Here is a 25,075-nt window from a genome sequence, read left to right as displayed (position 1 = left end):
TACTTAGGACGCGTCGCGCTCGGGCGAAACAAGGAGCGCAGTGAGAAAATCGAGACCTCGGCCGCATAGCACGGCATTTTAGACAGAGCGTAAAAATCGATGTTCCCATTCGCATCATCTAAGCACTGAACAGTATTCCATCCACTAGTGCCGATTTGCGCGAGTGAAAAAAAAAGTGAGACTATATTGAATTTTTTATTTTCACACTACCTAAAATATTTCTCAGCCTAAATTTAGGAAAGACAAGATCTCGAATGCGTTTCTATTATTTCTCAACAATACGTCGTACCTGGAAACCTGTGAGACATTAGGTCTACCTTAAATTATTGCATTTTTCTTCTCTAACTCCTAATTCCAATCCACCCAGAAATAGAATTATCTATCCTGCTTCACCTAGATGAATTGCAGACATTCCGTGCGCTCGTCCAAAATATTTATTCGAGTGCACCTGAAGGCCTGCAGTGTATTTAATAAATCTTAAAGATATTAAAATGTTCTTTTGTGAAACACAGTGTATGAACTAAATACCGATCACGAATTCCTTACAGAGCTGCCGACTAAATAATGCTTTCGTTTCGGAGCTCTTCCCTAAGCTGAACGACCACATATCACAATACATTTAACATAGACGCATAGTGTTACATGTGAAAAATATTAATACGAAACAAGCGCTAAGTCTTGTATATAACTGGAGTAAACCTCACAGCGGGTTATGGAACGTACTCGAATTTCCGCAGATGTCTTACAAATAACCCAAAGAACGTGGAAAGATGGGACTTTATTTTCAACAGAAATAGTTCTAGAACTGAGAAATTAACGGATTTCACTGTGTTACGTAGGACACCACTTGTAAACGAATTTCGCTAGAAAACAGAGAGGAAAACTCAGTTATAAACTTGTGATAATTATTCCAGAGAAAAATTATTCGTAAGACATTTCAGAAACGAAGTGTGCTATTTTATAAACGTACTTTCTTTTTTGAACGTCTGAAACCAAAAAGGAAATCCTCGTTGATGTATACTACGGTCACATTTTGCATTCCAATTCTCACAAACGTTCCTCTTAATTTTGCAAGTTTTTTTCTGTTTTCATAAACTCATCAATTTTACTATATAGTAAATGTTGCACTCTCATTTATTAAAGGACATAAATTTCAGAGCGTGAAAAACATTGCGAAACACACAAAATTTATCTCATATATTCAATTGCTGAATGTACACTGTCGAAGGGAGAAATAAATAATCACTTCAACGACGGCGCAATCGTGCGGCGGTACCGCAGCGCTAGTGCATAGAGTGTTGAATTTTTATTAGCGTCCCGTAAGCAACGAACTCGGCTCACTAATGAATCATTCATGCAGTGAAAACGACAACAAAGAAGTACCTGCTTCTGATCAGATGACCCACTTGTTAGAATCTTTTACTACATTGAGGGTCGAGCGGCGTTGACATACACTGCCATCTTTTATCTAATTTAAAAATATGGCATGAGTTTAGTAAGAGAAGAACGTATCGTTGCAGCAGAAGAAATTTAATGAAACTAGATTTCATTGTAACGGGTCGCGCTTTGCGCTCACTAAATTTCTTGATACGGCATGCGCTATAAACAAAGTTAATTTCACGAATTACGGACGCCACACAAAGAGTTGTGTAAATAGACGTATTAATCGGACGAGCACTGCCATTTGCTTGTTTAAATGTGCTGTTTAAAATAGTGGGGGAAGTGAAATAGTAATCCCTGAGCATAGATAAAATTTTTTAGATCTTCTATCGTATTTACTTTATAGTGAATCCCTTTACACTCACTTTAACCAACAAGCGTTAGTGCTCTGATAATACCTTTACATTTTCAGGTTAAATTTTTGGTGAAAAACAGTATAATCTGCTTATTAAAAAAAATAGAAATATGATTCCTTATCATTATTCAGGTCAATATTAAAAGCTTCAGCGGGCGTCGCGAATTAATATGGTGAATTTCGACCAAAACTATTTTTCACAAAGGCATATCTTACATACAACTTCTACATACCCCGTTAATTCCAGTGAAACTAACGCTAGAAGAAGACTTATGATCCTGGAATATAACGATGAGGCATGAACGATGTGCAGCAAATTTTTCTTAATTATTTTACTGTCAAAGCGCTTAGCTGAAATATATCTTGGCAGATATAATTGCAGTTATTATATAACCAAGTTATCCAATTACATCACACAGCTAGCGCAACACCAATATTCTTAAGACCAGTTCCCTCAATTATTGAAAGTATGCATCAAAACTATTAAAAATATATTGTATTTCATTAGAAATTTTCTCATTTTCACTACGGTTCACATGTTGCCTGTTAGCAACGGTAGCTCTGTCACTTCAAGTTGAGCGTTTTGCCAGGTAAAGTGACGTTTAATATTTAATAAAGTATTAGAAAAATATTAATTAGATTTAGGGATATATTCTGTTTGTGTCTTGCACACCTGTCTCACTAAATTAGGGACTGTATCTAGTGTGAAGACGGTGCAAACAAATATAAATAAAGCGAGCTCGCAACGCCCAGTACGTGCTGCAATAATATGAAGCAACTAATAATCTGAAGCACGAATTACTACGACGGACGCTATATTCGCTACACATGGTGCACAAAAATTTAATATTGTTACCACACATAGGGCGTTTACATTTGAGAACACTACATAAACGACAGAAGAAGTACGCATGTCCGTCGATCGAGCGCTATATGCGATTTTTGATGTCCAATTCTGAATTGTGAAGGAAAATGGGCTGTAAAGAGAAACGTAGCAACAAAACTTGGAGCTCTACAACCATGCAACGATTTTTTGAAGAAAAGCAGCTGTTAACGTAATGGAAATGAGGTAAGGCACATCTAAGTAATGACACGCTAAGGAAGAAAATTGAAGTATTAAATAACAACGCACGGTGTTCAGTCACTAGATGTTTGGTAGGCGGCGCGCTTCGAATTTAAAGCATTCTCGAGGAATTAAATTTCAGTGTAGTGTTTGTTCTGAAACACGACAGGCATTGCAGAAGTAAAGAAGATACGATGAGTGAATATTGTGTCACACAGTAGTTACAGACAAAGTATGGCCACAGAGAGACAAAAGTCAGTTTATATCGAAGAAAAGAAGTAGAAAACACCACGCCTAAAAGAAGTGATACGAAAATGTAAATTGGTGGCACTCAAGAGCAATGAAGATTTGCGTCTACGGAAAAATTAGCAGGGAAAATGTACACATTCTCACACGGAAGCGGGAAGTGGAAGAAGATAAGCGTGCGGTGTACTTACAGGTGGGAGAGCGGTGGCTCAGACTAGGTAGGCCTGGACGCCGCCCGATTCGGTGACGGCGGTGGCGGCGGTGCGCCACGGCGGCCTGGAGAGGCCGCGCAGCACCACCGAGCCGTCGCGCTCCAGCGTCGAGTAGTCCGAGTCTATGGACGAGTAGATGTGCTCCGAATTGGGGCGGCTGGCGGCGCCGGCCGTGGCCGCGGAGGCGGCGGGCGAGTCGTCGGCCGCCCGGCGCGACGTGTAGCTGGGCGGCGCGTCGCCGCTGTTGCTGCTGGCACTCGCGCTGCTGGCCCGCAGCTGCTGCAGCGGCACCAGCTGCCCCAGGCCCTGCTGCTGCAGGCGCCGGTTCTTGTCGTTCGCATTCCCGTGTTGGTTGCCGTTGCTCATCGTCGACTCGAGCGTGTAGTTGTTGATGTTGCGCCGGTACATGCTGCTGTTCTTGGCGTGATGGTGCTGGTGGCGCGCGTAGCTGTCGCGGTTGGGCATGGCGTAGCGCAGGCGGGCCCAGAAACGCTTCTCTCCCCAGCGCACGCGGGCGCCCGTCTTGAGGTACGGCCGCAGGTCCGGGTCCTCCTCGGCTTCCGGCAGGTTGCTGCTCTCCTCGACGACGACCAACTTGAACACGCGACCCTTGAGCGCCTCGTGCAGCGCCGACCGGAACTCGAAGCGCGACCACTCGGTCTGCATGAAATTGCGAGACAGCACCAGGATGACGCGCCGGCTCGCCTCGGCCGCCTCCAGGACCACCGGCGACGTCGAGTGCTGGAAGTAGGCCTGGTGCGGCAGGTCGCGATAGTGCAGGCACAGCTGGAACGACGGGTCCCCGTGCTCTAGTTCTGCCACGATAGAGTGCAGCACGAAATCCTCATCCTTGGGGCTGTAGCACACGTAACCGTCGTACAACTTCTCCCTCTCTTCTGCAAACTGTTTCGAGCCGCTTTTGAATTCGAAAAGACGTATACCGTATCGTGAATATACCCATATTCTCACTGGCTCTCTGAAGACGAACATGACGACAGTCAGCGTCAGTATTACGATAAACACGGAAAGTGTGGTGATTACCATGGGGAGATAATCGGATATCATGATACTCTGGATAACAGAAACGCTGGCGTAGTAATCGCTGCAGGTGGTGCTATTGAAATCGATCTCCCGTCGCTGTGGCGGTTTCGTGTCATTGATATAGCACCATATGTTCTCGCCGTCCATCACCTTGCGTGCGTTGTCGGAGACCCAAGCCTGCAACGCTTGTAGGAACTTACACCTGCACGTCCACGGGTTGTAGCCCAGCCAGATCTCAGACAGCCTGCCATTCAAGTTCAGCTGCCATACGGGAAATGTCATCAGGCGATTGTTGTCTAGTCTCAGTACCTCCAGCGACATGAGCGGCAAAAGTGTAATGTTGGCCACGAAAGATATCCTGTTATTCTGCAAGTAGAGCTCTGTTAACTGCGATAAACGCTCAAATTCGTAGCCTTTCAGTTCTCGTATCATATTGTCTTCTAGATGAAGAATTTCGAGAGAGCGCAGGCCATTAAAAGTGCGATTCTGTATCGTTCTGACGTTGCTAGCATTTACAAATAGGACGCGGAGGTTTTTCCGGCCGATAAAGACGTGATCCTGCAGTTCGTCGAAATTGTTGCCATCCAAGTACACTTCGGTCGCATCCATGGGGATGCGCGGTGGCATAATTGTTTTCTTCAGTCCAGTACAGTCTACAATGTTGTGAGCCCATGTCTGATCGTGGTAGCAAGTACAGTTCTCCGGACACGTCATTTCGCAGTCACACGCGTCAAAATCGCAACAGTGGCACAGGGCAAAACAATGCGTTTCGTAAGAGCATAGAAAGTTTGATGGCTGGGCTTCTATAGCATTAACAACGTAGCCGTGTCGGCCGTACGTCATTGTACACACAATACTCGACAGATCCATCACCCTCGGGTACTGCCTAGGGTTTGTCATATTGTTTATCTTCGGTAACCAATCCATCTGACAGTCACACTGGAAGGGATTGCCAGCCATGTAAAATTCTGGAAGAGATCTGTTTTCTGGCATGACAGGCAAGCGTAAAGCGTCTAGTTCCATCGAAAGAATCTTATTAGCGTACATATCAACTCTCACTAAATTGACCTTATCTGCAAATGTTGACGGTTGAATGACAGTTATTTCGTTGTTGTTGATAAATAGAAGCTCTATACTGTTTGGAATAGACAGAGGATTGAGTTCCGTTATATTGTTGTGGCTACAATCCATTGTTTTAATATGCATTTTATCCTGGATTTCGTAATAATTTCCCAGTGCTTCAATAAAATTTCCATGAATGTCCAGCCATTTTAAATTTGACGGAATAAAAGCGTAATCGAACCAAACTAGATGATTTTCTGACAAATTTAGCCACACAAGGGTCGCAATCGACGTGAAAACGCCGTTAATATCAGTCAAATAGTTCGAATCGACCCTTATAGCTTCGATATGATAATTATGTTCGAACGTACCTCTTTCGATCTGCTGGATCTTGTTCTTGGACAGATTGAGCACCTGCAGGCTGGTGAGATCCCAAAACATCCCCTTCGTCAAGTTTCCGACGTTGTTACCCAACAGCCGCAAGCCGGTCAACTGGTTCAGGTTACGGAAGGAGCCGTTTTGAAAGTAAGAAATTTGATTTTCTCCTAAGTCGAGCGTCTTGAGGAACGAAAGAGCTTGCAGTGCCTCAGGTACAGAGTCCATCAAGTTATTGCTCATATCAAGTTCTTTGAGACCTGAACAGTTACTGAATGCTTGATGGTGGATGCTAGCGATTTCGTTGTAGCTCATAGACAATGAATTCAGAATAAACAAACCACTGAACGTCGCTGCGCTGAGGCTGGTCAACTTATTGTGACTCAGATTCAAGGTGTGCAAGTTGTAAAGCGGCAGGAAGGTATTGTCCTCGATGTACATAAGAGTATTGTTCCGTAAGTCTAGTATCTGCAAGAACGACACGTCCTTAAACATGCGGCCGCCGATTCGACTGATTTCGTTGTTGGACAAGTTGAGGACGACGAGCCGAATGAGCCCGTCGAAGGTGTGCTCGTTGATATGCTGCTCAGTCAGTTTATTTTGGGACAAGTCGAGGACGAGCAGCTGTTCGAGGTTGTGGAAGACGCCGGGGCCCATGTCGCGCAGTTCGTTGCCGTGGAGGTAGATCTCGCGCAGCTCTTTGTTGGTGGCGAAGAGCTCGCCGGGCAGTGAGTGAAGCTTGTTGTACGATATGTTGAACATGCGCAGTTCCGTGAGACCAGTGAGGGCGCTTCCCGAGACGGCTCCGATCGCGTTGTACTCGAGGTACAGCTTTTGCAGTCGCTTCAGCCTGGTGACCGTCGAGTCCCCGCCCAGCACAGCTATTTCGTTGCGTGAGAGGTCGAGGATGCGCACGTCAAACCCTCCGAGGCAGTCTGGAGGCGCCGGATGCGGAGGGTAGCCGGCCAGTTCGACGGACGTGAATCGGTTGCAGGTCAAATTGATGCTCTGCAGGTTCGTCAGGCTGCAGAAGGAACCTTCCGGAAGAGCTTGGATGTTGTTGAAGGCTAAGTCGAGGTGCTGCAGCTCACTGAGACCGCGGAGGCTGCCAGGGGCGAGCTCCAGGTAGTGACTTGGGCCCCAGTCGCCGTTGTGGCTGTTGATACTGAGACGTTTCAGCTCCGGAAGGCCTCCGAGGGCGTCGGGCGGCAGCGAGCGCAGTTTGCAGCTTACGAGGGTGAGGTCTTCTAGTTGAGGGTAGCGGCTGAACGCCTTGGTGGTGAAGGCGCTGTCGAATAGCAGGTCGGGACTACACGTGAGGCGCAGCTTGGAAGTGTACGGGTCCAGCTGCAGTGCGGCCAGCGCCGGTCCGGAGGCGTCCAGCGTCCTGATGCGGCACCACGTGCCGTTGTCGGCCCCGTAGTTGCAGATGTCGGGCTCCTTGGCCGCTGCCGCGCCGCTTGCCAGCCACAGCGCCAGGAACGTGGACACGGCGTACACTGACGCGCGCACATGTCGCCTGCCCGCCGAGGAATCCAGGTCTGCGTTTGGCGGCCGATCGCCGCCGGCTCACGCACAGGACGACAGCTCACGAGTGCGACGGCACCGCACTCACTGGCCGTGCACGGCGCTCTACTGCTGTCCGCTGTGGCGTCAAAACTGTCCCGGGTGCACACGTTGCAGATTAAAATTGGTGAAAAAATACTCGAGTCCCGCTACATAACTGTGTCGAATAGGTAGAGAAAGTTCTTTCAGTCAGTTACTTGAAAATGCACCCGTTGGCGCCAGGAGCCAGCACGCCCACACGCGTAAGAACAGGCGACTGTCTATCCCCCCTACCTCGCTGCTGCCACACCGCGTCTGGCTCTGCGGCGCAACTGGCGCGATCGTGGCCGCGCGCACTAGTATATACCGAAGACGCGACTAACGCTTAGCGCAACTGCGCTTGCCGGCTGGCTGTGGTGGCGGGGTGGGGGCCGGCCGCCGTGGAGGGGGGAGGCGTGGCGGCGCGCCACCGCCAGGCGGCAGCACGGGCTGACAGGCCTGGGACTATTAACAGGCCACGGTGCACGCTCCCTCGGATTTTCACCGGACGCAGCCACGATAACGCCTGGCCGCACGTGTGCGCCGCGCCGCGCGCGGGCTGGCGCTGCCGTTTAACTGTAAAAAGCAAAAAAGCCCAACTCCCAAAACTGACAGTAAACTTTCGAGCATGGCTAAAAGCACCGATGTCCATTTCTTTGCGTGCGCTATCCTGAGAAAAATGTGGGTAAAACTAACCTACTGGGCCGTTTCAACTAACGTACACATTACACCCTTTGAACCATCGTTCATTTTTACTTCAGGGTTTCTATTTTGCAGTGTTTTTGAAATAAATAAGACAATATTTTTGTGAAGTAATTGATTCGGCCGTCTTAGAACTTTCAGACAAATTGTTACTTGGTATTACGAATTCTACATCACGTTCTCTTTGTGGAATTGTACTGCATATGAAAATTGATGACTGAGAAGTCATAAGTTTAATAACGAAAAGTAACACAATCCTGTGTTTAAAATGTGTTAATGAAATTAAAATCAACAGTCTTAGGGGGGTCAGAATTACATTTCTAATCATTAAAGCTTTCATCAACAAACTTAATAAGAAATAGTTAGTCAGTAAGTTTAGGGCCAAAGAAATTGGCGTAAATGGAAGAAAAGACAGGAATAAATAAATAAAGAATTAATTTCGATAGGCCGATGAAGGATAGCGAGGTGGGAGACAGACCGAAAGAAATGACAGAAACTATTACATTCTTATCGAAAAGGACGCTATGTCAACAAGTACAAAAAATAATTAACATTCTTCTCGATGTACCGATGCTTAGAATTTATCTTAGATCACTAAAAATGGACGGATGCACTGAAGAAGGAGTTTGAGACAGAACTGCGATGGTTACAATCAGCACGCTAAACAAATATAACAACGTCTTGAATTTATGTTAAGGCGATAACTATCTACGAGGGCGTTATCAAAAGTAACACCTCTGCGTTTTTATGTGAGAACTCTCAAAGGTCTTACAAATAAAACAAGCGTTATTAACATTCTGTATCTTTATTCTTCGTGCCTATATATTTATTTTTGAACATAGTCATCCTGGCGACGAATACATTTCTCCCAACAAGAAAGCAGTTTGTTGATACCGTCACTATTGAATGTTTGGCTTTTTGACGGAACCAAAACCTCACCTCTGCACCGTTTCCTCACTATCAAAGTATCCGCGAAGGTGTTCTTGAAGTTTCGGGCGACAGATGAAAATCGGATGAGACCAAGTCGGGACTGTACGAAGCAAGATCGATGAGAGTCAACCCAAAGCGTCTGGTTGTTGCAAATGTCGCAGCAGTCGTTTTGGTCTGGCATTGTCATGGTGAAGGAGAAGGTGCTCCGTGTGTGAACGAACTCTTCCAATTCTAAACTCGATTACAGCACGCTGATTGTCACGCACCGATATAGTTACGTTACACGCTGTCATGTTACACGTAGCAGTTCTGGGTAGCAAACTTTAAGAATTTTCACACAAGAAATTCTGGAGCAATACTTTTCACAAAACCCTTGTAACGTATAAGAAAATGTACCGCCGGATCACTTTTGGATGTACGGCGAGTGTCAGGCTCACTATGACGGCGACAAAAAGGTACGTCTACGTCTGTACTCCGAAAACCATCTTACGGGATATGGCGGAGGGTACTTCTGATGTCCGCATTTTTTCCCGGCTTTCCTGTTCCATTTGCGGATGACGGGTGGGAAGCGTGACCGTACGCTGGACGAAGCTCCGCATGACATCTGATTCATTCAACTTTCTCGCCATGATTATTTCCCCAGAGGTATGCGGGAGGAAGTAAGACGAGAGGTGGTAAATAAGTACTGCAACATATTGTTTTCTGAAAGTAGGTTGCTTTAATTCAGGATTCCAATTCACCATATTATTCGCCACTCTTTCGGCTACAAAACCCTATTTTTTAGTATAATCTCCGTTCGGTGCGAAGGTCTTACGCCAGCCCACTAGGAGGGACTGTATGCCCGCATGGTAGCACTTTACTGGTCGACGTCTTGCTGCATCAACAACCTCCCCACCATCCACGTACTGCTTCTCGTAGAGTGCATGCTGCATGGAAGGTGCGAGATCCGCGCTGTTGTGTGGATGAGGAAAGACAGTCAGTGAAGTTTTGTGAGCTCCTCTCGGGTGCGCAGACTTGTGGGAGGTCTTGCGTTGTCATGGAGAAAGAAAAGCTCGTTTGCATGTTTGTGGTGACGAGGACGCTAAAGTTGTTTCTTCAATTTCCAGAGGGAAACACAGTACCCTTCAGAGTTGATCGTTGCATCATGCTAGCAGACATGTAACAGAATAACCCCTTCAGAGTCGCAGAAGACCGTAGCCAAGACTTGAGCGGCTGAGGAGGAGAGGTGGTGTGGCGCCACTCCGTGGAGTCCCGATTGTTTCGGCTTCTAATTGATGATCCCATGTTTCACCGCCTGTGACGACGTTCGTCAAAAAATTATTACGATCAGCCTCGTAACACGCAAACAATCCCCGAAGATGGTCTTTCGTTGCTCTGTACAGTCTGTTAGGCGGCAAGGAACCCAGCGGTGATATACCGGGTGACCAAAAAGTCAGTATAAATTTGAAAACTTAATAAACCACGGAATAATGTAGATAGAGAAGTAAAAATTGACACACATGCTTGGAGTGAAATGGGGTTTTACTAGAAGCAAAAAAAAGTTCACAAAATGTCCGACATATGGCGCAGGACAGCAAAACGTCAGTGACTACGCATGACAATCGTGTATAAAAGGAGCTGTAATGAGAGAGAGAATCAGATGCGCCAGCAGTCGCAGCATGTTGACGTTACCTGAAAAGGCGCTTTTAGTGAAGCTGTATTATCAGAATGGGGAATGTGCTATTTTCAGCGTTACGATCCTATCGCCATAGGAAGGGGATTCGAACGGGTAAAAGTCCGTTGACAAATGCAGCTGTGGCGAGAATGATTTAAAAGTTCGAAGCCACGGGTTGTTTAGACGATAGACCCCGTAGTGGCCGACCCAGCACAAGGCGTAATGCTGCTGAGACAGTTCAGGAAGAAATGGGGACTCTAGCGGGTTTGTCTATGCACGGGGAAGTCAGCGCTCGTGCAGTAGCGCGTCGCACCGGCATTCCATACACTACTGTTTGGCTGGCACTTAGGCGTACCCTCCGATGCTATCCGTACAAAATTCATCGGCATCATGAACTGTTACCTGGTGATTTAGTGAAGCGGAGGGCATTTGCGGTGTGGGCGTTTCAAAAGATGGCGGAAGATGACGATTGGTTGAGTAACGTGTTGTGGACCGACGAAGCACATTTCACGCTCCGAGGGGCTGTCAACGCCCACAACTGCAGAATTTGGGCTACCGAAAATCCTAGAACTGTCGTGGAAACTCCACTGTACGACGAAAATGTCACGGTATGGGTTGGATATACATGTACCGTTATCGGGCCTTTTTTCTTCGAGGAAATGCGTGATTCTGGTTTTGTAACGGGTGAGAGGTACGCCGATATGTTACAGAATCGCATCATCCCCAGCCTGGGTGATAAACACCTGCTGGAACGTACGATGTTTATGCAGGATGGCGCTCCAACCCATATTGCTAGACGCGTGAAAGATCTCTTTCGCGCGTCGTTTGGTGATGATCGTGTGCTCAGCAGCCCCTTTCGTCATGCTTGGCCTCCCAGGTCCCCAGACCTCAGTCCGTGCGATTATTGGCTTTGGAGTTACCTGAAGTCGCAAGTGTATCGTGATCGACCGACATCTCTAGGGATGCTGAAAGACAACATTCAACGCCAATGCCTCACCATAACTCCGGACATGCTTTACAGTGCGGTTCACAACATTATTCCTCGACTACAGCTATTGCTGAGGAAGGATGGTGGACATATTGAGCATTTCCTGTAAAGAACATCATCTTTGCTTTGTCTTACTTTGTTATGCTAATTACTGCTCTTCTGATTAGATGAAGCGCCATCTGTCGGACATTTTTTGAGCTTTTGTATTTTTTTGGTTCTAATAAAACCCCATGTCATTCCAAGCATGTGTGTCAATTTGTACCTCTCTATCTACATTATTCCGTGATTTATTCAGTTTTCAAATTTATACTGACTTTTTGATCACCCGGTACATTTGAGTATCCCGAGTGGTGGCGGAGGGTGTCAGCACTACGAACACAGACCTCTAGCTATGCAGCCAGGTAGTTGATTGTGATCTGTTGGTCATCTCGAATAACAGTGTCCGCACATTCCAACTATGCAGGAGTCACAGCTGCCTGCGGCCGGCCGTCACGCGGGAGATTTGACAGGTTTCTGCGATCTTGCGATGATGACAATCGTCTCGCCCAAGGACTCGCCCGGCTGTCGTTGATTGCCAGGTCTCCGTTGACATTCTGCAAGTGCCTATGAATATCTGAGATTCTCTGGATTTCCGCCAAAGAAAGTCAATGATAACTCTCTACTTGGAAGGAACCACCTTTACAAACGCCATTTTGAAGGCTACGTATAGCGTCGCCACCTACCAATACTTCATGAATCTGTAGGGTTGCAGCGAGAATATTCCACGACGTCACTCAATAAATTCCGCATAATTTCTACCGGAATTGGCTGAGAAAAAAATGTGTTGCAGTACTTATTGAACGCCCCTCGTACATTGTCCGATTCACTTTGGAACGTTTGGTCTCCAAATTTCAGCATTAAACCTCTCCGTGAGGCACAACGCCTCTCTTTTAGCGTCTGACACTGGATTTCATTGAGCATCTCTGTAACGTTCTCCCGCCGTGAAAACGATCTAGTGACGAAACACGCCCCTACTCGTTGCATCTTCTCTGTAACTTAACTATCTTTCCTTAAGAATCTTCCAATAAATCTCAGTCTGTTATCTACTATTCCTGTTATTATTTTATATGGTTGTTCCATTTTAGGTCACTCCATATAATTAGTCTTGGTATTTTACAGTAATTGCTGGTGCCAGTGATTGGTCGCCTATAGCGTATTTGAAGAGCAGTGGATCTCTTAGCCTATCTATGCACAACACATTACAGTTGTTTACATTCAGCATCAACTGAAAGTCCCTGCACAAGCCGTGGATCCATTGCAGTTCTCCCAGAATTTCGCTACAGTCTTCTAGCTTTGCAGCCTTCCCATAGATATCATCATCGTCCGCGAATAACCTTAGGTTCTTCCTACGTTATCCGCTAGAGCGTTAACGTAAAATGTCATTTACAGCTGGCCTCAAACGCTCCATTGTGGCAGTCCCTAAATTACAGTAGTCGATAATGCTCCGTTAAAAACGACGTCTTGAGTTTTACCTGAAAGGAAATCCTGTATTCAATCACAAATTTTTGTATGTAATCGCTAACAGTTTTTTTTTAACTGTACTCTCTTCTACTCCTCAGCATAACGTGGCGAAGGTGATGCTTATATTTTCGTGAAGCTTCGTCTACTCTGAACAGGCATTGTGTACAAGTATTCAACAGCATATTATTTTCGTGACATTGCAGTACAAGTATCTTATAGATGTTCATATATACGTCCTCCCTTTTTGCCTGACAAATCGCTATACGTGAAGTTTATCGACGTCTGTCAGAGATAAGGTTGCATGAAACGAGAGGAACAGAGAGCAGGTATCCAAAACTAGTTAAGAGAATTTGACGTAGCGACAGGAGAAACTCTGGGGTAGTCATGTGAATTAAACGAAATAGAGATAAACGAGGGGCATTTAGTAGGTAATGCAACAATTTTTTTTAAGAAGTAGGATAGTTTCATTCTTGATTTCAATACGTCATACTGTTCACCACTTACTTCAACGTAATCTCCGGTGAATGCGACGTCCACATTAGTGGGACGGTTTGTACGTCCCCATAGTACCGGCCGGCCAGAGTGGCCTAGCCGTTCTAGACGCTTCAGTGTGGAACCGCGCGACCACTACGGTCGCAGGTTCGAGTCCTGCCTCCGGCATGTGTGTGTGTTATGTCCTTAGGTTAGTTAGGTTTAAGTAGTTCTTAGTTCTAGGGGACTGATGACCTCAGATGTTAAGTCCCATAGTGCTCAGAGCCATTTTTAGCCCATAGTACCGCTCAACTAGTCGACATCGTATCCAATGAAGTGATGAATCCATCTTTCATCGCCTGTAACGATGTTCGACAAAATATAGTCACCATCAGCCTCGTAACGCACAGACAACTGTGCACATACGGTCCTTTGTTGCTCTTTATGGTTTTCTGTGAGACGGCGACGAAGCCAGCGGGCGCACACGTTTAAGTAGCACGAGCGATGGACGAGTGTGTCAGCACTAACGACAGAGACGTCCAGTTGTGCTGCGAGATGTTTGACTGCGACTGCGATCCATCGATCACCTCGAATGGGAATGTCTGCACGTTCCAAGACTATGTGCTGCCGGCCGGCTCGCGGGAGATAGGACAGGTTTGCGCGACCTTGTTGCGATGATAACAGATGCCTCACCCAACGACTCACTGTGGTTTTGTTCGCTACCACGTCCGCGTAGCCATTCCACAAGCGCCTATGAACATCTGCGATGCTCTAGTTTTCTGCCGACAGAAACTCGATGACAGATTTCTACTTGGAACGTACCTAAGCTACAGACGCCACTTTGAAGACTACGTATTGCGCCACCACCATCGGAACTTCGTGAAACTGTAGGGCTGAAGCGGGAATATTCCACGTTCCACGATGTCCCGCAACAAATTCTGCGTTTTGTCAACCGAAACTGGCTGAGAAGAAAATGTGTTTCATTACTCACTGAAGGCCTCTCGTATGATGACAGTCTTATACGGAAAGGAAGAACAGGCTGCAAAAAGTCGGTTTCAGCAGAAGAAGAAGCTCACTGCCTGTAAAACATACGATGAAAAACTGTCCTACAAAACTGTTAAATTATTAATACCACGAAGGTATACATTGTCGTTTTAGCACAAAACGTGCTGAAACACATACTCAAACACAAGGTGCCCACACGGACTGACAAATGCACACACTGCGATACACATAAAACTGTGTATGGCGCTTGTGAAATTCTCTGCGTAGTTGAAACAGGGAAAGACTTTCACGAATGCAGTAGGGCGCCCATTGCCGTTTATCACTCAAATAATTAGCCACAAACCAGTCATGGCCACTCGTTCCATGGTATCAAACATACCTTCATACACTGCGTAAGAAGGAAAAGAGCAATCATATGACGTTTCATAAGGAATTTTAAATATTTCTCAGTGAAATAGTACCCGGAAATAGTTTTCTAAGCGAATAGAAAGTATAAATACAAACATTTTTCCACCATAATTTGCTGTTATATTAATAGAAAAAAGCAGCCTGAAATAGAGCCTATTTATTCTATAAGTGGCTACGACAGTCATAACTTAAAGATCATGAAATACAAAGACTACGTTTCTTGGACCATCTCACTAGTAGTCCTGTACTCTCCGCTATACTTCAAGTCTTCCAAGCCAAAATGTTTGCATAAGGAAAAGCTTCAAGGCCACACTAGTCTGCATGACTGCCCCATACAACAGCCAGGGTCAACCATGTACTGCCTCCAAACACTGCTGATACATCACAAGTAAACAAGTAAACTGCGTCATAAGTCCACGGAAAACACAGGGGCCGCCAATAACCTGCTGCTTATTAACCCTTTGTTTCCTGACATAAGAAAAAATTTATTTTTTAACATTTTCTTTGCAGAATTTATGCTATTGTAGCCTCAAATGACGGTAGGATTTTTTGTAAAATTTTATTTTATTTTTCACAACTTTTTTCTCTCCTGGTACTTAGAAGTACCGTCAGACTCCATGTACAGAATCACAACACGCGCAGAAAATGCTCCAATTTTTATAACTTGTACCTTGTTCCACATAAATATTAAATATTTTTACATTAGAAAATTAATTAACCGAAATATGATATTTCTGAATTTTTTTTTTTTTAATTTCGCATAAATTTATTCTAGAGCAACTTCACAATACATAGCAACTTAGCTATACATTTTTGACAGTATATACATATCACATATTTACTGATACCTCATGAAATTGTAGGAAACAGTTCTTTTTCTCATTGCAGCACAAACACACTTTACATGTACTACATTGTGAATGTGGTCTCGACTGAATTTTATTTTTCGCACACATTTCGCATCGTCCTCTTTTACAACTGAACACTACAAAATGGTTTCCTCGGTTGCCAAGACGTACATCCTTCGGAACAGAAAAGTTATCCTTCCTTCTCTTTGGGAGAGTTATTTCATCTTTACCAGAGTTTCTCTTTTTGAGATTTGGCACTTGCTGTTCATTCATTAGCCCTAGTGCCACAGCACACCTGAATTCCAGCAGTGGCAGTGCCCCATGTAGATAACTGAAAATGACGTAAGCATTGACAGAAGCAATTTCTATTGCTCCCCAGAAGAGACGGTACCACCATTTCTTTGATCACTTGTCAAGACCATAAGTTGAATGTAATCTGTCTGCATGATCCACACCACCCATGTTTTTATTGTAATCACATACAATAACTGGACATGGATAGTCATACTAGTTCCATCTTTCTGTTTTCTTGTCACTACGCTCTGTTCAGTGCCATGGAAGTTTGACGCAAAATACACTACTTTATTTTCCTTCCATTGAAATACTGTTAGTTCTAAAGATGACACTCTGTGATTTGATTTAGACATTTTTCTTTAGGTAAATTCCCTGGCAAACCTTTCCTGTTTGTTCTAATTTTTCCACAGGCAAATGTATTTACCGATTTCTGTGTGAGAAAAAGTGGACAGAACAACTAGTGAGAGGTAACGCGTTGTTGCTACAATAAAGTGTTCGCACAACCTGGCGGTACTAATAAGTCCGCTTTATATTTTCCACTTTATCTCATTCACTTGTAACGTAATGCTTCAAACTATTACAAAAAAACCAAAGAAGGTAAGTACGTACAATGGAAAACTCAACGGAAGTTTCAATAAATTGCGCACAAATTCAGGCAACACCATGGAAACAAGCACATACGATCTTCTGTTTTCACAGCAGCGCGCGAAAAACAATTTCAAGCTCCGACCGACAGAGAGGTCTATGTATTGCACAATAACATCTATGAAACAGTAGAGCAGAGTTACTGTTACGTACCGACGGGCTCTCAGATCACGAAACTGCACCACGAGAAAATAATTAGAGTCAAAACTTACTGGTACTTTTAAGTACCGTCAGGCAACAAAGGGTTAAATTGCCCAGCAAGGTCAATGCTGATTGCTTTCAATGACCTATACACAGGAACATACCGCATAAGGCAACGACGATACAACGTCAACGAGGCACTGCAACGGTACGTTAACACTAAAAAAAATGGCTCTGAGCACTATGGTACTAAACGTCTTTGGTCATTAGTCCCCTAGAACTTAAAACTACTTAAACCTAACTAACCTAAGGACATCACACACATCCATGCCCGAGGCAGGATTCGAACGTGCGACCCTAGAGGTCGCTGGTCGCGCGGTTCCAGATTGAAGTGCCTAGAACCGCTCGGCCACACCGGTCGGCTGTTAACAGTCGGTATATATATAGATATATAGCATGGTCCATTGATCGTGGCCGGGCTAAATATCTCATGAAATAAGCATCAAACGAAAGAACTACGAAGAACGAAACTTGTCTAGCTTGAAGGGGGAAATCAGATGGCACTATGGTTGACCCGATAGATGGCGCTGCCATAGGTCAAACTGATATCAACTGCGTTTTTTTAAGTAGGAACCCCCATTTTTTATTACACATGAGTGTAGTACGTAAAGAAATATGAACCACTTTTCTCGATTTGTGATAGATGGCGCTGTAATAGTCAAAACCATATGGATCACAATTTTAGACTAACAGTTGGTAACAGGTAGGTTTTTTAAATTAAAATACAGAAAGTATGTACGTTTGAACATTTTATTTCGGTTGTTCCAATGTCATACATGTACCTTTGTGAACTTATCATTTCTGAGAATGCATGCTGTTACAGGATGATTACCTGTAAATACCACATTAATGCAATAAATGCTCAAACAGATGTGCGTCAACCACAATGCATTTCGCAATACGTGTAAAGACATTCCTCTCAACAGCGAGTAGTTCGCCATCCGTAATGTTCGCACGTGCATTGACAATGCGCTGACGTATGTTGTCAGGTGTTGTCGGTGGATCACGATAGCAAATATCCTTCAACTTTCCCCACACAAAGAAATCCGGGAACGTCAGATCCGGTGAACGTGCGGACCATGGTATGGTGCTCCGACGACCAATCCACCTGTCATGAAATATTCTATTCAATACCGCTTCAACCGCACGCGACGTATGTGTCGGACATCCATCATGTTGGAAGTACATCGCCATACTGTCATGCAGTGAGACATCTTGTAGTAGCATCGGTGGAACATTACGTAGGAAATTCACCATTTAGATTGCCATCGATAAAATGGGCTCCAATTATTCTTCCTCCCATAATGCCCCACCATACATTAACCCGCCAAGATCGCTGATGTTCCACTTACCGCAGCCATCGTGGATTTTCCGTTGCCCAATAATGCATATTATGCTGGTTTACGTTACCGCTGTTGGTGAATGACGCTTCGTCGCTAAATTGAACGCGAAAAAAAATCTGTCATCGTCTTGTAATTTCTCTTGTGCCCAGTGGCAGAACTGTACACGATGCTCAGAGTCATCGCCATGCAGTTCCTGGTGCATAGAAATATGGTACGGGTACAATCGATGTTGATGTAGCATTCTCAACACCGACGTTTTTCAGATTCCCGATTCTCGCGCAATTTGTCTGCTATTGATGTGCGGATTAGTCGCGACAGCAGCTAAAAAAAATGGTTCAAATGGCTCTGAGCACTATGGGACTCAACTGTTGTGGTCATAAGTCCCCTAGAACTTAGAACTACTTAAACCTAACCAACCTATGGACATCACATACATCCATGCCCGAGGCAGGATTCGAACCTGTGACCGTAGCGGTCGTGCGGTTCCAGACTGTAGCGCCTTTAACCGCTCGGCCACGGCGGCCGGCGACAGCAGCTAAAACACCTAGTTGGGCATCGTCATTTGTTGCAGGTCGTGGCTGACGTTTCACATGTGGTTGAACACTTCCTTTTTCCTTAAATTACCGAACTATCCGGCGAACGGTCCAGACACTTAGATGATGTCGTCTAGGATACCGAGCAACATACATGGTACACGCCCGTTGGGCATTTTGATCACAATAGCCGTACATCAACACGATATCGAGTTTTTCCGCAATTGGTAAACGGACCATTTTAACACGGGTAATGTATCACGAAGCAAATACCGTCCGCACTGGCGGAATGTTACGTGATACCACGTACTTATACGTTTGTGACTATACAGCACCATCTATTACAGAGCGAAAAAAGTGGTCCAACTAAAACATTCATATTTCTTTACGTACTACACGAATATAAAATAAAAAATCGGGGTTCCTATTTAAAAAAGCGCAGTTGATATCAGTTTGACCTATGGCAGCGCCATCTAACGGGCCAACCATAGCGCCATCTGGTTTCCCCCTTCAAGCTAGACGAGTTTCGTTCTTTGTAGTTTTTTCGTTTGATTCTTATTTCGTGAAATATTTGGCCCGGTCACTATCAATGACCACCCTATTCAACTGAAATCCAAAATTTCGTCTCGAGACTGTACTGAAGAGGGCTGGTATCATCTGATACAGGTGGCCTTTCGCTTTCAGGACAAGTTAAGATGCAAAGTATAGAAAAATCTTTTTTTGTCAGTTTAGCGCAGTGAGTAGAGGTATAGATGAGCAATCTGACTCATTATGTGTTGCTTGTTCGCGTCCCGCTAGATCCGAATTTCTTTTTTTTACTAACCTTTTCATTTGTAAAATGTTCTGATACTTTCATATTAGTTTAGTAGAAGAATATTCCATAGTATTCCGTGTTATGTAAATGTAAGTGTGCGGTTTCTGAAGAGTGAGTTTCTGCGGTTGCCTTTATCTACAAGACAGCTTGCACTAGGTGCAATAATATATTGGCACTTTCTTGTTTCAAGTTTTGTATTTCGCTTCTTACAAGAATTCTGCTACTGAATAGGAATAGTGATCAACTAAGAATGACCTTAGCGTCTTACTAAATGTGAGAATGATTATATATTTTTTATCTTCGCATCGCAGTATTTGTAATGGAACTTTTAAAAGGTGATGTCCTTCTTGACTGGCCATGGTACATTCCTTTTGGCCGTATGCCATGTTCATCCATATGGAAATATTTATTTATGTGTACTACAGTCAGAATAACCTGACTGGCTAATGGATAAGGGAGGAAATGTGAGTTTTAATAGAGCTAACGCAGGAGTTTTATGCCCGTCAGTTTCGTAAACAGGGTGATTTGCGAGCCAGTTACAGCAGGCAACTGCCGTTGAAACGCACTGCGATCGCGTATATCACTTTCAGGCACATTTCCCGGCGTCCGCAGCTCGTGGTCTAGTGGCTGGCGTAGCTGCCTTTGCATCACGGGCTCCTGGGTTCGAATCCCTCCCGGGTTGGGTATTTTCTCTGGCCGGAGACTGGGTGTTTGTGTTGACCTCGTCATCATCATCATTCGTGACGGTTCAATCCCGCGTCCGGCCATCCTGATTTAGGTTTTCCGTGATTTCCCTAGATCACTTCAGGCAAATGCCGGGATGGTTCCCTCGAAAGGGCACGGCCGATTTCCTTCCCCATCCTTCCCTAATCCGAGCTTGTGCTCTGTCTCTAATGACCTCGTTGTCGACGGGACGTTAAACATTAATCTCCTCCTCCTCCTCATTCGTGACAGTGGCTACTTTGGACTGTGTAAAAAAATGTACTGGGAAAGAATTGGGACGGGTTTTTTTACGAGCGCTGATGACCGCGCAGTTGAGCGCGACGTTAACCAAACATCATCACACCTACCGTATGGCTGGCTCTGAGCACTATGGGACTTAACAGCTATGGTCATCAGTCCCCTAGAACTTAGAACTACTTAAACCTAACCAATCTAAGGACATCACACAACACCCAGTCATCACGACACCTACCGTATGCACAAGTCACATCGTTTCTGAACGTTCAGCAGCACGTTGGCACGCTCAGCGTTGACGTTCGAAAGCACCGTCCATGTGCCCACGGCGTAACTGCGGTGGCGCGGCGTGGGCCTGTCCAGCGCGTATGCGCCACGTTGACAGCTTCTGGATCGTTCCTGCAAGTTCAGTACTAACATGTTATTGCTCGAGCTCTTAAAGTGCGATGCGGTCTCATTCTTGAATTTTGGTAAGTTCCATCAACACAGAGGGTGCGGTTTTTTAGGGTATAGCCCATCGTTTTTGCATTCAGTCTGATTATGTTGTCGGTTCCAGCTCAGTTTTTGGAGGATGCTGATGGCACCATTCAGCCGATTTACAGTTCGACGGTACGCTCACTTGACGGAGTATTATTATCCGAATAATGAATTTTGGGTCTTCTATCTATTCCCACATTCGGGTTTTCTATCGTGTAGTTATTGCTGTTATTACTGATTGAGGGGACATTCTGTTTTTCAACAGATATTTCCCATTTGTATTTAGATACCCTCTTGAATCTGCAGCTTGAAGCAACGAAACCGGTTTTGGTTCCAAAGAGAGGATCTTACATGCTGCTGTGAGGTTTTCATTTCACAAAATGCGCAGTATGCAAGTGTATCACGCATCAGAACCACTCCGCGGGCGTCATAGCAACGGAGTTGCAAGTTTCTGACTGAAGCCGGTAGCGGCCGCACAGTATCTGGCAGAACCAATGAAGCACGGTCACTAAGCCACACCTCCACCGTCTCAAGACCACGAGCGCCCTCTGCCGCCGCGTTATGGGACGGCCTGCGACGGCCCCTTAACCCCACTCGCGCTTGGAGCCACTGTTCTTCGACACCTTAGTTCGTGCTTCTCCCTTGGTACAGCGATAGCTGAACTCTATTTCTTGTCGCATTATTCGTATCGAGTCTTTGTACACTTGGAGAAATTGTTGTATTAACCTGTCCGCCAATCATTTCTGCTCCATCCAGCTTTTCTAAGACGACTGTTGCCACACCAGTCTGTAGCCGACCTCTCCTTACCATTGTGGCCGGCCGTTGTCGCCTAGTGGCTCTAGGAGCTTCAGTATGGAACCGCGTGACCGCTAAGGTCGCTGGTTCGAATCCTGCCTCGGGCATGGATGTGTGTTATGTCCTTAGGTTATTTAGGTTTAAGTAGTTCTAAGTTCTAGGGGACCGATGACCTCAGATGTTGAGTCCCATAGTGTTCAGAGCCATTTGAACCTTACCATTGGGCACAAAGTCATGCACAACATGAAAGATGTAGTTTTCTCTTATAGAGTATAAATTATACGATATGAAGAACCTCATAATGAAATTAAATTGTATTAAAATGTCTCATCAGAGTCGCCATTTAACCACCTAACGTAACTGGCACACATCCCAGAAAAAGAGTTTATACTACGCGAAATAATGTAATAATTACAAACGGGCACTTGCATTTGCGACGTCGTGACAGAGTAATAATACTGGTAACAAAATGTAACTGAAGTAGGAATCGAAGTTTTGCAAGCAGAAGTTTTCAATTGGTTCAAATGGCTCTGAGCACTATGGGACTTAATATCTATGGTCATCAGTCCCCTAGAACTAAGAACTACTTAAAACTAACTAACCTAAGGACAGCACACAACACCCAGTCATCACGAGGCAGAGAAAATAGCTGACCCCGCCGGGAATCGAACCCGGGAACCCGGGCATGGGAAGCAGAAGTTTTGCGAACTAGTTAAATCACTGGACTCGCACTTTGAAGAGGAGGGATTCAAATACCCTTGTTGGCATTAAGGAATTTCCTTGAAAGACAATTAACGGTGGTGACAGGATGATTTCCTTGAAAACAACGCTGCCAATTTCCTTCCACATCCATGTCCTATTCGAACTTGTGCCTATTGTTTCTCTTCGTCGATCTGAAGCTAAACATCAATCTTTCTTGTTTTCCCCAGTCGACTGAAAAGAATAACATCTGAAACAAGCTGGACGTAGATCGGAGAAAATGTAAATATTAAAACTGTATCTAATGGTTGCAGATCTAGGTTGTCTCTTTCCCGGAGAGTGCTAACTTTAATTAATCCTGAAACCGCTAGTCATTATCAAGGAATCCAGCCAGTTATAGCTGAATTTTTAAGATCTGAAAGGTTATACTTTATTCCTGGTGTGTTTAGGTGGCTATGTGGGTAAATTCCCACCCAGCCAAATGTTCGGCATTCAATCTGGGGCCTCGTATTTTTCCTGCCACATGTCATTTATTTCAAAGCCGGCATTGATTTGTTAATGTGGAAAGCGCGAAGCTGCATCACGGTTAGGAGTGGACGAGATAATGTACTGACAAATCTCGTTATACGCGGTAGTTACGTTCCGAGGAGTCGTCGCGCATACCGAATTCCCGTAAAACTGGTGACATTATGTGGGCCTACGTAAAATATGGTGTTAGATTCTCGTTTACTCACATAATGAGTCTAAAGTAGCAGAGTTTCTAAGTGGTATTACACAAAATAATCAATATCAACTTTCTGAAACTCGTTTTAATGCAAAATTTATGCACTTAAAATTTAACACTGAAGCACACAATAGTACACTAACATCATTGTCATTAAATACGCATCCTAAATGGCATCTGGATCATCCACATCGGAAGAATTTGATGGTGCTATAGTCAGTTTAATTTCCGTGACTGATTTTCTTACATTCAAATCTTTTTGTACCAGAAGTGTTCTCACTAGGCGCTTGACATTCATTTGAAGTCTCGCATTGTTTTGCATAGAAATGTTTAATTGTCAGCTGTGCAATCTTCTTTGGCTGTTGATTATACAGCTGTCTTTAAAACTTAACAGAAAGTACAACTTCTCTCTTCGCTATTGCAGTCGTTACTTCTTCATGATCACGTTCCTCAAAAACAGTTACTGCAGCGTCAATCACTCAGAAAGACTTGCCCATTTTCTTCTTTGTCAGATTTCTAACAGGCTGAACTTCCCCGACTTCTGTTTTTTTTCTTTATTATTATTTTCACTGAAAACAGTCAAGTCATCGTAGCTCAGTTCCTCAGAATGAGAGTTTAGGAGGTCACACACATTCTCTTCATCGAGATCAGTGTTTCCAATCTCCCGTGCTATGTCCGCAGTTCCTCTCTTCTAGCACTACCACAGTGTCGGAGCAAAGTTTCCTCCATACAGCATTTATAAATTTTGCAGTGATGCCAGTCCACGGGTCTGTAATAACATCTATCGCCACCTTAATATTAAACTGTCGCCAGAAATCTTGATGATAAGTTCGTCACTTGAATCACATTCTTCTATGAGGTTGGAGAAAACTTTATGCGGATAATATGCCTCTAGTGCAGAAATAAAGTTCCACGGATTGAAGGAAGGATGTAGTGTTCGGTGGCGGAAACAGAAACTCAGTGTTTCATTTGAACCAATAATGAAAAGTGGACGAAATAGAACTTCAGTGTTTTCATTTGAATCAGTGATAAAATGTGGGCGGATGGGAACATTGTCAAGGAGGAGAAGAATCTTGAAAGAGATTTTCTTTTCTTTCTCACCGTAGGCCTTCGGTTCTCTATTTAGTTAATTAAAAAATAGTCACTGGAAGTAGGATAAATCTCCAACCTTCTTATTCAGTCTCCAGTGAATTCCCAGCCTGCTCTTATCACAACTCTTTAGTGCCCTAGGGTGTGAGAGTGGCGGATCATAAGGGGTTTTTAATTTGCAATTCCTGAAGCGTTTCCACCGAAAAGAAGGGTGCACTGATCGTTGGTAGCTTTAAATGCTGGTGCTGTTTTTCCTCCAGTAGAAGCCGGCCGCCATAGCCTAGCGGTTCTAGGCGCTTCAGTCCGGAACGACGCGCCTGCTACGGTCGCAGGTTGGAATCCTCCCTCGGGCATGGATGTGTGTGATGTCCTGAGGTTAGTTAGATTTAAGTAGTTCTAAGTCTAGGGGACTGATGACCTCTGCTGTTAAGTCCCATAGTGCTCAGAGCCATTTGAACCATTAGAATCTTTTGAACCTCCAGTAGGAATCAATGAGCAGCTACGCATTTGTTTCGAAAATGAAACCGTTTCATCAAGGACGAAAACCTGTTTCGCAGTGTAGCCTTCTTCTGCCAATATTTCTCTAAACCTGTCTTTTAAATTCCTCGGCTCCAGTCTGT

The 25,075-nt window shown here is 44.7% G+C and overlaps 1 protein-coding gene across 1 annotated transcript in view; it reads right to left on the bottom strand.

Annotated features, from left to right (window-relative positions):
* Positions 1-23,303, bottom strand: part of LOC124556070 (toll-like receptor 7) — a 74,494-nt gene extending 51,191 nt beyond the window's left edge. Inside the window, exons 1-3 of the mRNA XM_047130099.1 lie at positions 23,282-23,303; positions 7,748-7,954; positions 3,296-7,362 (exon numbers count right to left, since the gene is read on the bottom strand). Of these exons, the coding sequence (XP_046986055.1) occupies positions 3,314-7,362; positions 7,748-7,954; positions 23,282-23,303 (4,278 nt within the window). The 3' untranslated portion in view covers positions 3,296-3,313. The remainder of the gene's footprint in view (positions 1-3,295; positions 7,363-7,747; positions 7,955-23,281) is intronic.
* Positions 23,304-25,075: the final 1,772 nt, after the last annotated feature.

The sequence above is a fragment of the Schistocerca americana genome, chromosome X, assembly GCF_021461395.2.
Source record: "Schistocerca americana isolate TAMUIC-IGC-003095 chromosome X, iqSchAmer2.1, whole genome shotgun sequence".
Lineage (NCBI taxonomy): Eukaryota > Metazoa > Arthropoda > Insecta > Orthoptera > Acrididae > Schistocerca > Schistocerca americana.
The sequence above is the reverse complement of the archived record's forward strand: the minus strand, read 5'-3'. Positions and strand labels throughout refer to the sequence as shown.